The sequence below is a fragment of the Silurus aristotelis genome (assembly GCF_946808225.1).
Source record: "Silurus aristotelis genome assembly, chromosome: 3".
Classification (NCBI taxonomy): Eukaryota; Metazoa; Chordata; class Actinopteri; order Siluriformes; family Siluridae; genus Silurus; species Silurus aristotelis.
The window spans coordinates 23,192,565-23,205,174 of NC_139576.1; the positions used below are offsets into that span (position 1 = coordinate 23,192,565).

At 39.5% G+C, this 12,610-nt stretch overlaps 1 protein-coding gene across 1 annotated transcript in view; it reads left to right on the plus strand.

Annotated features, from left to right (window-relative positions):
* The window catches only part of bmpr2b (bone morphogenetic protein receptor, type II b (serine/threonine kinase)), a 50,476-nt gene that overhangs the window by 12,799 nt on the left and 25,067 nt on the right, over positions 1-12,610 (plus strand). The window contains exons 2-3 of the mRNA XM_083537991.1: positions 9,514-9,696; positions 9,800-9,973. Of these exons, the coding sequence (XP_083394117.1) occupies positions 9,514-9,696; positions 9,800-9,973 (357 nt within the window). The remainder of the gene's footprint in view (positions 1-9,513; positions 9,697-9,799; positions 9,974-12,610) is intronic.

The following is a 12,610-nucleotide window of genomic DNA, read 5'->3' on the forward strand; positions in this document are numbered from 1 at the left end:
AAGGCATCTGTCTTCCTCTTACACTCTTTTTCCCCACTTGCAGTTTTTTTTTTCTTTTTAGGAAAAAAGCTTGCATTATGGCTGAATATAGTTTTATTATTATTATAATTTTTTAATCAGACATACAATTCAAATGATAATTTAAATCAGAGTAATCTAGAGCACCACATATAAAGAATCCATTTCACAAGCAAGTTCTCGATTTTGAGTTGCTCCCGCAGTGGACACAACAATGAGTAGGCTGTCATAAATGGGAGTCAGGTATTCTCAGAAGAACAAGGTGGACAGATTGTTGAACGTATGGAGAGATTGAGGGACGGTGATCAGTCTCCAGATGGAGTAATATGGCTGGCTGAGAGAGCAGGTGCTGCTCTCTGTGTGCCTGCGATTCGTACTCCTCAGACCATGTCCATCTCTGGCAGACCTCACAGCCACACACAGGCAGATCAGCATGGAGTCTGCAGTCACTAAGCCTCAGTCATTGAGCCGCCACAGTGACTGGATGAAGAGCACCAGATAACAACATAGGGCTAACGCACGATGCTCTATAAGCACAGACATAAACACGAACAGAATGTTCTGAAATTGTCATGCCCAAGTATTTCCAATTTCACCGTTAGTAGTTTTTAATTAGACAATTATCTTATCACTTGAGGCAGTGAAAAAAGGTATTTTGGGAAATGTATCGTCCTTCAGAAAGAATGTCAGTAATTATATCTTAATTATATTTCGCTAACATTTTACTGATGAACATTAAAGCGTCTGCTTTCTATTATGCAGCTTTTTAGATTAAAGCCAGAACGAACAAAAAGACTCTGAAAATAGGCTTGCAGATCTCTTGCAGTATGTATACTCTTTATTTTATAATTCATGTTTCCATTTTATTATTATGTGGACTGCAATCTTGATTGAGGGCTTCTTGTTTGTTTAGGGCTGAGGTAGTCGAGGGCAGACTTCGGTTCAGATGCATACCCGGCAAAGTCTGAACCAACAAGACATATAGTAGAGCAGGTCTAGGTATAAAAAAAAATGACCTTGATATAGTTTGGTAAGCCTAGTTTTTTAAACATGAACCTCTTTCTGAGTTGATCCAGTCACATGCCTTTTGTGCAAATGGTTTAGCTAAAGGCATCAGACCAGACACTTGCTCCAGGGCTGGAGATACTTTGCTGCTTTCACAGACTTTTGTACATTTTTCCTCTCTGGTCTGATTAGCAAACTGATTTCATGGCTTATTTAAGAAGGGTCCATACCAAAAAGTGTTTAAAGAGGAATAGACAAAAACGGCTTGTGATCTGTTCAGTGTATGGGCAGTAGTGTTTTGATAATGCTACTATGAAACAAGCATTTCACTGCATGTCGTACCCTGTATGTATGTGTAGGTGGCAAAAAAAATCTGATTTTTTTTGACAAAACATGAGCTCTTTTTACTGTTTTTTTTGTTTTTTGTTTTGTTTTTTTGGTGCTACAAGATTTTTTATTTTTTGTGTAATTGGGTTGATGGTTGAATTTTTGTCATTAAAATGTTGTCTGCCTTGTATATGTTGGTGTAACAGCTCGTTGAGACGAATGAGATGAAGGAGTTAAGTGTTTCCTGTTACTCTCGCTGATGTAGCCGACACGCCACAGATAGACAGTGTTAATCCGTCTCTCTATCTGATTCATTGTCTCTCAACAACTGCACTGGCTCTGTTCCAGCCTACAAAGGAAAAAATATTACAGAGGCATGTTTAAGTCAATATTTTACAGTTTTGACCAAAATTAAATGCTTATCTTGTTCTCTTGAATTTTGGCGGTGACCGGAAATCCAGGAGAAGAATATGTATTTTAAAAATGTCTAAAAACAGTGTGTGTGTGTATACACGTTTGTGTTTATACAGATTTTACACTGTAACTGTATGTCTATATACATGGGAGCTTATGGGCGTTTTCACCGAAGTTGTTAATGAGGACCTGTATGTAAGTCCTTTTTTCACCTAGAGACAGAGACTGGATTGGTGATATCTGTTGCCTAGGTGACGTATTGAATAATGGGATGGCTGCACTCTCTGGACACAGGGCTCTGCTCTCTTTTTCTGCTCTCTGAATAGCAGCAAGTTCATGTTCAGACTTTGCCATTGTACAGCATTCTTGGCATCTGCCTGTTTTTATTGTTTAGTTGAAATGTCAGTTCATTTAACACAAATTTGAATTTATGTAGAGGTACAAATTGATGCATCTATTATTCACACATTAATGGTCCACTTATGACTGCCTCTTCCTTTTCACTTTAATAATGCATTTCGGAAATGTCCCTCATATACAGGACCTTCTCATGCTCTCCGTTTATATTCTGTGGTCCGAGAGGGAGCTTTTTGCAACCTTGACCTATCCAAAGCCACATAAAACCCTGACGTGTGCTGTCTGATTTGTCAGAGCGCACTGAGCCATGTAGGTCTTTAGTGCAAGGGAGTTTAATGGACAGCAGTCCAGTGTAGTTTAAGGAACCCACAACGATCAAGCTGAGCCAAGCGTTGGATTAGAGGGAGGGGTTCAGACAGGCTGGGTTGTTTCCTCTATAAATGTTTTGCGACCCTCAGCTTCATACTTGCAGACATCCATGGTTGAGCTGTCTGTCATTTACAGAAGAGGAGTGCATCAATGGTGTGAAATTTCAGGGTTTTCTATGTGCATATAACCCAAAAATAAATAATTATGTGCACAATAAGTATATCATTGTGTCACAGTACTTGGTACAAGGTCTCTGGGTCTCAAGAGGGCTTAATTGAAATGTATGCAATTATGTACACGTATAAAAAAAAAAAAAAAAAATCTATTTTATTGTAACTTATTGAAGTATTGTGGTGTTTATTGTGTACTGTATTTTATTATTTTTATTTATTTTTTGCCATTTCCAACTTTTGTAGATCTGTATGGTTGGAATGTCTGCAGATTTCATGAGCTAGCCGAGTGATTAATGTCTGACTTGGGAAACTCTGTGTATCCATCGCCTGTGGTCTGCAGTGTACCTTTTCTACAAACACCAGAAAAACCTGATGCTTTCTCTCTTTGCACTGCATGTGTCAGCAATCCGAAATGAACTAGGGTTAGGGTTAATGAACTCTGGCCTTCACAAGCCCCATGGTTAGCTTTATTCTGAGTAAGAACACTTTTGAACCATTTAAAACGACACTAATTATCCGATGCTGTATTTTATATGAAGATGAATCCAATTGCAATGCTGCTTGTTTCAAAACATGGGGTGTTCTTTCAAACTCCTGCCCATGGTGTGCGATTGCACAGTAAAAATGCAAACGGCAGACTGTATGGCTAAAGCATCTTTACAAAATAAAACCACTTGTATCGCTAAACTAATTGCTAATGCATTAGCATTAAAAGGTAACTGATGCAAATGCAAACATGCTTGCGATAAACAAAAGGGCGTTTGGTAAAGCCTGGGAGTGGAAATACAACTAGAAGCATTCTTATGAATTTTTTTAAGTATAACCTGTTTTAAGACATGGAAAATGAAATGTCAATGAAATGTCGCTGTATGCATGACTTTGAGTTGTCTAAGTGAATTTAAAATGTCTCGTGTTATTAGTGTGCATAACGGTAATTACATGTCATTTTAAATGTGTATTCTCTGATTAGCATTAGAATAAAGACCTAACCACAGAGATGGACAAATTGTACAAATGATAAGTGTGTTTTTATCACAAGGTCGAAGAGGTGCTATGTCAGCAATTTTGAAACAGTGGTTTCCTTATAGCGATGTCCTTACATCCAGCATTTATCCAATTGTGAAACAGAAAAACAGGTTCTGTTATTTGTCATCCTTTGGGGAAGACAGGAGTGTAGGAGTCAGGGGTGTTTGTTGGGTGAATCAACAAACTTGGGCAAGTTCATCCTCATCAGAGAATTAATGCACCGCTAAATGCATCACCAGTGACTCATGTGTCTCCTACATGCAAGGAGGTCTTATTGGTTGCGAATGAAAAGGTTATCATAAACTGGGTCAAAGTCGAAAGTTTACGTCAAGGCCCCAGATCCAAGTGGTGCATATCGCCTGAGGCGGTGTTGGCTGCAGGCAAGCTAGCACTGCGTTCTCCAAAGGGAAATGGTGGCTGTGCCAGCAAAACCATTTGATTCCTCAAATTGCCAGCAGGCAACATGGGTTTACCATCTATTTAACATGAACATCTTTTCACTTTATTTTAATAAGGCTGTGTAATTTCTGTAGCTGAGACTGAAGTGTCTTGTTCATGCGACGTTTTTTTTTTATTGTGCTTTTTTTTTTTTTCTCAGTGGTCAAGAGTTGGTCTCTGTGCTCATGGTAATGTTTTTTTCACCACGAGGCCCACAAACCAGTGTTTTGGCGTGCTTCCCTTCCCCTCCTTTCCTGTCAGGCAATAAAAACAAACTTGTCAATACGGCACCATGTACTGATTTCAAAAACAACCAAAAACATATTCGCTTTAAACGTTCAAAACATTCTCCAGTTGGCTTGCAAAACACAATGGCAAAATTAGTGCACCATTTTTAGTCAGCACAAGCACAGGTCAAACATTACTGTAAAATGGAGGATGGGGGCAGGTCTTGCAGTGTGTGTCAGTTAATATCAGGGCTCAAGATTGGCTCAAAGTCTGTTTTTACTATGGAAAAGTGAGACTTTTGGGGTGATTTAAAATGCATATTTTGGCTGGTATAGTCTTTTCAATTATGTATTTGATCTCAAATCTTACCCACATAGCTCCTGCAATTTCTGTGCCCACAGATTACCTTTTGATCTAGTCTGTAGTAGTGATTGGCACCCAAGTACCCTTATGTGTCAGAAGTAATCCATCTCCAGAGTCCATGTTAAATAGATGATTAAATAAATAGATAAATAGATCCAACAGGACTGAATAATGAAATATGGATTTTTTTTTCCGAAGTAAAGTTGTAATCATATTCTAACCTTTGTGCAGTTAGTGTGTTTTTATTTTTATTTTTTTGGGAGCTAGAACTGTGATGTAGGGCACTATGGTTAGGAATTTTTTCTTTTACAGAGTCTGCATAGATGACAAATAATTATTCAGTGTCAGAGACAAGAATGCTGCCATCATTCTAGGCAAAAGCCATTTTCAATCCCTGGCATAATATAGTGCAGTGTGGAACAAGGCTTTTATGAGGACCTATATCTACTATGAGAACAGCTGTCACATTTACACACTATATGCTGAGTGAAAGCTAATATGCTGCTCGGAATTTAGAAAGCACTTCACACTTAGACCCCTGACTAGAAAGATTTTAGTTACTCAATAATTTGCTTGTGTAGTCTGTAGAGATGCCAAGCTATCAAAAAGACAACACCCCCCCCCCCACCCCCAAATTACTAGGCTAGACTCATCTTTGTGTTAATAAGCTGCTTCATCATCTTGTCTCCTGTTTTAGTTTTCCATTCACCAATTTTCAGTTGTCAAGCAACTTGAATGAAGCCTAAGGTCACAAATGATGATTAATGATGATTTGGTTTGGCATTTAAGGGAATTTGGTTTTGTTGTCATTTCACTTACTCATCTTTATTGTGGCTGATAATGGCTGAAGTTGTGGTCGTTGTCTTCAGTGCTTTTGGAAGAACAATTTTCATTTATACCATGTTTTTGAGCATGTCGGAGAAAAGAGAGCCCCTGAGCTCAGCAGTGATTGTGGCTTGCTACTCCTTGTAGCATTCAAGCAGTTCATGAGAAGTGTTCGTTAGTTGGCACATCACTGTTAAGTTTGTACTTTGTCTGTTCCACTACAGCGTGCTTCCCAATCCAGACTGCTGAGTAGTGCTGTGATGGAAAATCTATCTCCAAACCACAAGCTTAACCACGTGTGCTAGACAAGTGTATATGCCCTGCATGAGAGGGATGGCTGTCTTGCAAGCTTAGTCTGTTATAAAGATACTTGTACCTTTTTTAGCCTTTTACAGTAGATTGTAGTTTTTTTTTAATATAATTATTAAATCTGGCGGTTTTTTTTTTTTTAGATCAGTAAATTTTTAATTATCTGTTTTGATAAAATGAAAGAGCCTTCTAACTCCATGTATGAAAAACTTTTCATCTACTGAGCTGTGCTGTAAATACAATTAAACAATGAAATGCTATAAATATTATTTAAACTTAACTCCGATATAATCATATCTCTTCATGTGTAAATATCCGTTTTCAATAAAAATGTTTCCAAATTCAGTTACCCTAAAGATTACAAGAACTCACCCCCCCCCCCCCCTTTCCAATATCTAAACCAGCATTTTTTTGGTCAGTATTGGTCCAGTACTGATCGTGTAACATTTCTGTCTTTTAGTATTAGATATAAAATTGGTTGTGTGGCAGCTGATTGTCCTGGAGCTGCAGAAAATGTTCCCTTTCTTTAATTCTTCCATCTCTCCTAGCCCAAATTAACAGGGTAAGGTCTCTGCAATATTCTCCACTAAAAGTGCTCCCTCCTGCTGCCAGCCCCCTGAGTGCCAGCCTGGCACCTCCACAACCTGGAGAGAGTGTGGCAGGAGATGAAGCCTGTGCCAGTTCCCCAGGCAGTGCTTACTAATGCACATGGGCACAGACCCTCTGGCCTTTTGGCAAACACTGCCTTTACTTTTGGACAGAATAACCATGATTGGTACTCAAAGTTGGGTTTAATCCTATTTGCTTTTTTTTGCAAACGTTACAGCGAATGAGTCACTACTTTTCTGCAGTGCAAACTGATGATTAGTTTTTCCATTTAATAAAAATCCATACAAATGCATACAAGGGAGAAAGAAGAAGAGGAGGAGGAGGGGTGGACTGAAGGTCTTTCTGAGCCAAAGTTAAGCATTATCTTCAAGCTACGGCAGAACTAACCTTGAGCGTTGGCATCACTGCACTGGTACAGCCTGCCTCTACTGTCCCAAAAACAATAAAAGCTCCCCCCTCTGTCTATCTGTTAATAGCCATATCAGCCTTACTGTCTTCCCAGGGTTAGGAGGCACATCATGCCCTCTAGAGCTGTGCAGGAGAAATGAAAAGTATCAGAAAACAGATTCTAGTTTATGTATAGCAAAACTGAACACTTTAGTCTATATATAAAAAAAACAGAACAATATGTCTTTTAATTTAATGTGTGTTCTGCTTTGTCCCTCTCCGATGACTAATATGCCTTTCACATATATCATTACTTGGAACCTGTTTTCTTGGAGCCACAGCAGAGGCGGTTTGCATGTTTTTTTTTTCTTTACTCTCTCTGTTGTTTGATTGGACAGCAACATCTGTGTGAAAGCTGCCTTGTTCTTCAGCCCTCCGCTCCAGAGCTCCCTGATGGCTTTTCACCCAAATAACAGGAAACTGTCTCGTCTAATAACCTCCCTCTCCGCTTCCACAACGAAGACACAGCCTAGAGCTCACTAACTCGCACATGCACCTAAACATACACAAAAACTGGTCATTTGTTGCCTTTTTTTTTTTTTTTTTTTTTTGCCAGTTGTAAAAGGACTGAATTACATGGACCTCTGTAAACTAGATAAAATTCTAAAATAAAATGTCTAATTGTGTAATGCAGAAATAATTAACAATGCAGCAAGTAACAATTAGCATGTAAACGCTGAAATGTTTTATTTGGTTAGCAGTGCCACTTTTATTTTAGTGACACGGTTATTTTGCATTAGGGTACTCTGGTTAGTGGAAAGGGATTAAAACTCTGTCATGATTATTGTGTCTGCTTCAGGCATTAGGTTGATTTTTCCACCCCATACTGTGTTTGTATGTCATAATAATCACCGGCTAGTAACCTATTAATAGATTAGACTCTCACACAAACTTTGCTTTGACATTGCAGGCCTAACTTTGCAGTACTTAGGTTCAGGGGTGGAGTGGTGGTGGTGGTGTGTGTGTGTGTGTGTGTGTGTGTGGGGGGGGGGGGGGTGTAAGATGCTAACTGAATCTGAAACCATGTATCGGCTCTTGGACTACTTGATTTTCTTCTTCTCGCTCTGTGAGTGTGTGCGCACTTGTGTGTGGTGGCTTTACCCCAATGTTGCATTTAAGTTAGAAGGATTTAGGTGGGTGGGTGGTTGTGTGTGTGTGTGTGTGTGTGTGTGTGTGTGTGTGTGTGTGTGTGTGTGTGTGTGTGTGTTGACTTATTTATAATTTTAAAAAAATTATCTTTTTTGTGAGCAGTTTAGTGGCGTTGATGAATCTCTACTTGCATCAATTAAAGCCGAGTTTGTGTAATGAACTGTGCTGTGCACTTGTATTCGTGTGTGCGTGTGTGTGTGGTAAGGGGTTTGGGGGGTTATGGTGATGAACATGCAGTACCCTGGTAAGGAGGAGCTGGTGCAGCCATTTCAGACTTCTCTCCTGTGGAGATGCAGACAAAGCCCTCCCCTGGGGCCAGGCAGCTTAGTCTCTCTCTGTCTTTCTCGCTCTCTTTTAACGTCTATCCTCTCTCTCTCTCTCTCTCTCTCTCTCTCTCTCTCTCTCTCTCTCTCTCTCTCTCTCTCTCTCTCTCTCTCTCTTCTTGTGTGCTTTTTTCTGTTGCTCCATCTGCTGTCTCAGCATCTATAAAAAAAGTAGTCTTCTTCCTAAAGTGTGAGGAGTACAGGACTGATGTTCCAGCAGCCCCGCCCCTCTGCTCACTGTCTGAATGCTGCCAATATAATAGCACAGCTCTATGACTTCACTCAGGCTGATAAACAACTGCCACTGCGATTTTTATTTTTTCCCTCTGACTAACTCAGGCCTGGCTATTTGCATGACAGGGATAGGGGAAGGGTGGCACAAGAGGGAGAGGGAGCGAGTATCTTAGGAAAAAAAAAATGTAAATGAAAGAGAAAGTGTGAGGATTAATTTGCTTGGTACAGGTGGGGTGAGCGTAGGCCAGCTGCAGCACAGATTATTATCGGGTAGAGAGAGAGACAGCCTCACATGGCTGTGTATGGAAATTAGGACAGCCAGTTTCACAGCACCTTTATCACAAGGGACATATTTTTTGTCCACATTAAATGCTGCTTGAAAGCCCCTTTTATTTAGCTGAAAACAAATGAGCCATGACGAGGGCCATGGACACTAATGTAGATTTTAGGCTGCAATCAAAAGCACCAGTGGTTTAAATGTTGAGGAACTTGACCATTGCTGATGTATACATAATCTGGTTTAGGGAAATGTATGTTTTTTTTTTTTTCTTCTTACAACTGTTTCAGCTCTTTTTGTATCATGATGTTCCGTTTGTTTATTTATTTATTTATTTATTTATTTATTTATTTATTTATTTATTTATTTTCTTCTCTCTCCCCTGCTTGTGGGACTGGTACAGAAGAGGACACATGTGCTTTGTTGTTTGACTACCATTGTAGGTGTCAGGACCACCAACAGACCTCTAATTGAGATTTTATACTGTTGTTCCTTATACTGTTTTGACCTTTTAACACTTTTATACTTCAATCAGATTATCCTTAGCTTTCTTAGTCAGCCTACAGGAAAAGTGTAGAGTTAACTCACGTTTGTCCTGAACTCCATTTGATTTTATTTGCAGCTGCCCAGAGTGAGGAGCGAGAGTGTGCATTTACTGACCTGCACCAGCAGTTTGATGAGCAGAGTGTGGCTGGTGACTGGCACGTGTCACGGGAGAACAACACCATCCTGTGCAGCAAGAGCAGCCGCTGCTACGGTCTCTGGGAGAAAACTCATGACGGTGACATTCACCTGGTCAAACAAGGTCAGCTAAAACACTTGTTTTTGCTCCTAACTGACAGTAACAGTAGTATACATGCGATATGCTTTTCTGCTCAGAATTAATAACTGCCATCATTTCATCACAGGCTGCTGGACTTACATTGGCGACCAGCAAGATTGCCATGACGACCGTTGCGTGGTGACCAACACGCCGTCACAGATCCAGAATGGCACATACCGCTTCTGCTGCTGCAGCACAAACATGTGCAATGTCAACTTCACGGAAAACTGGGTGCCCAGTCCCACCAGTGCCTCCATACGTAGGTTTCGCTCTATTTCACACCTCTTTACTGCACACAAGCGTTCCTATTTTCCATGAGCAGTCCCTGTCTGATCTTACAATTAAATTAATCACCTTTATTGTACCACAATTGTGAGTGCAGTAATAGGAAACAATAGGTCATAAACTATTATCTTGAATATTCACAATGCTGTGCAAAGGCGTGAAATTACTGTTCTCAAACAGCCTTTCTATATTTGCACACACAAGCAAATTCTCCTTGCTGTCTGGTAACTATTTTGTACTGATGCCTTCAGGATTCCTTCTTGTATTTCTATTGTAGCAACTGTGACAGAAGTCATAAACCAGAAGAGTTCAGAATAGTTTATAGGTTTGAACCAAAATTTCAACTATTTAAAGGCACTTAGAAGCAGGATGCATCCATTTCCGGTACCATCTTAGATCCACTGTACGTGTTAAAATTGTAGCTATTCCAAAGACCATGTTGCACAAATCAAATTGCCATTTCTATCACGCCAAATCCATCTTGTAAATATTAATCAGATAAAAATTATTAGGACGTCATTTTAAGCGTGTTTGTTTGATTTTCAGCATCAAGAAAACAAATCTGTGACCTAGCAGGGTAGATTTGAGAGCAGGATGTGCATTTCTTTATGAAACAAAACACAATTTTGGTCAAGGATGAAACTGTTGCTCTTAACATTTGCCAGTAAAAACAACTCGATTAATTCAGACTTATCACCGTAAAAGAGGATTAGTGATTAAAGATTGACTGGTTTCACTCCGAGAAATCCTCTCATGAATAAAAACATGCTATACAAAAACAGCCTTCTCTAATGTAATTGATTGATTGTACATTTTCCAATCAAATTACATGGATGAGCAGTTGGGTTTCTGGTGCGAGCTCTTTCAGCACGCCAAACACCCCCCCAAAAAAAAAACCAAAAAAAAAAACCCCACCACCACCAAATCCATTTCACTGATTACACTTGTCAATAAGAAGCTCTGGTTAATTCCACATCAGGGTCAATATTTTGTTCTCATATTTGTCACTGTTGGAAATCCCATCAGATATAATTGAGGTTGAATTATGAAAAAACACAGATTTTTGAGCCAAGCTTCCTTTTTTTAGCCAATAACATATATTTTGGAAAACAGGGATATATATTCACAAGCTAAATGAAAACAATAAAAAAAAGTAAATTTTTAGTAATTAAATAGAAAATGTACTCTTTCAGCATATTATTCCACATTTTCTCCCCATTTGCTGTTATAATAATCTCTTCTGGGATCATGTGCTATAACATTTTGTGTGCTTGTGGGATTTTGTGTTCATTTGGCCACAAGGGTTTTTAGTAAAGGTGTTGTTCAATAGGGTTGAGGTCAGAGGTGTGTGTGTGTGTGTGTGTGTGTGTGTGTGTGTGTGTGTGTGTGTGTGTGTGTGTGTGTGTGTGTGTGTGTGTGTGTGTGTGTGTGTGTGTGTGTGTGTGTGTGTGTGTGTGTGAGATATATAAATATGAAGGTGTGTTATGTGTCAATGAACAAAATATATCCTTATCAGGATTCTTTTTTCAGTGCCGGTTGTAGAACTACTTGTTTTTTTCCCCCTGTATGGCATTGTAGTGTAGATGTTACCAATGACCTTACTACTTTCCCTTTAGCAAATAAAAAAAAAAAAAGTGAAAACACTTATCGGATGTCCTAAAAAAAAAATCCCAGATATGCAGTTTCATGCCCATATATGTCACACTGAGGCAGGGAAGTGCATTAGAATGTTTTTACTATGTTATTCTTAAATTGGTTATTTCCAAAACGAGGGCATTTTCATTAGAAACATAGGGGGCCACCCTGAACTATGTACTCTGAACCCGAAGCTACTGTATCTACACAGTGTGGCTGAGAGACTTCTCCATAGAAACAGCACTGGTATGTTCTGCAGCCACACCACGCAGCATCCGGCTCAGCCTGTGTTCACCTATTCAGCTCAGCCTCCCTTTGCAGCTCTGAGCTTTGTGCTGCCTCGCCTCAAGACACAACCCCATGCATGTCTCCTCTCTGTGCACTTTCTCGTATCTCCATAAGTGTTGTCATATTTCTTTTTTTGCTCTTGTTCTCTTTCTGCTGCTTTTTTTTCTCCACTCTGTCATTCCATCCCCATGTGCCACACTCTCTCCCTTCTTTCTTCTATGTCTCTCTCGCACACGTTTTTCTTTTTTTTTCTCTTCCCCTTTTTGTCTTGAGGCTTTCAGAGTGACTATAGAAGCAGTGGGCTTGTTGAAAGGATAGGACTGAATCACAGAACAAACATGGCAGAACAATGAGGTGAAAAATGGATGGAATAAAAAATCAATGGCAGTCAGGTTCTGTAGCTGTGAATTATTTCACTCGGAGTCTGCTTTGGTATGGCCAGTAGTTGTGAAGTCCTTTTGATTCTTCTTTCTTTTCTTTATATCCCTCTAACAATGCAACCACCAATCTTTTTATTTTGCTGTTGAAACGTTGAATAATGAGTGGAAATAGTTTACTGAAGCGAAACATGCAGACGCTTTTGCTAATGGAAATATATTACAGCCATTTATACAGTGGCCCTTTTGAATAGCAATTGTGCATGGTGTGTGTGTGTGTGTGTGTGTGTGTGTGTGTGTGTGTGTGTGTG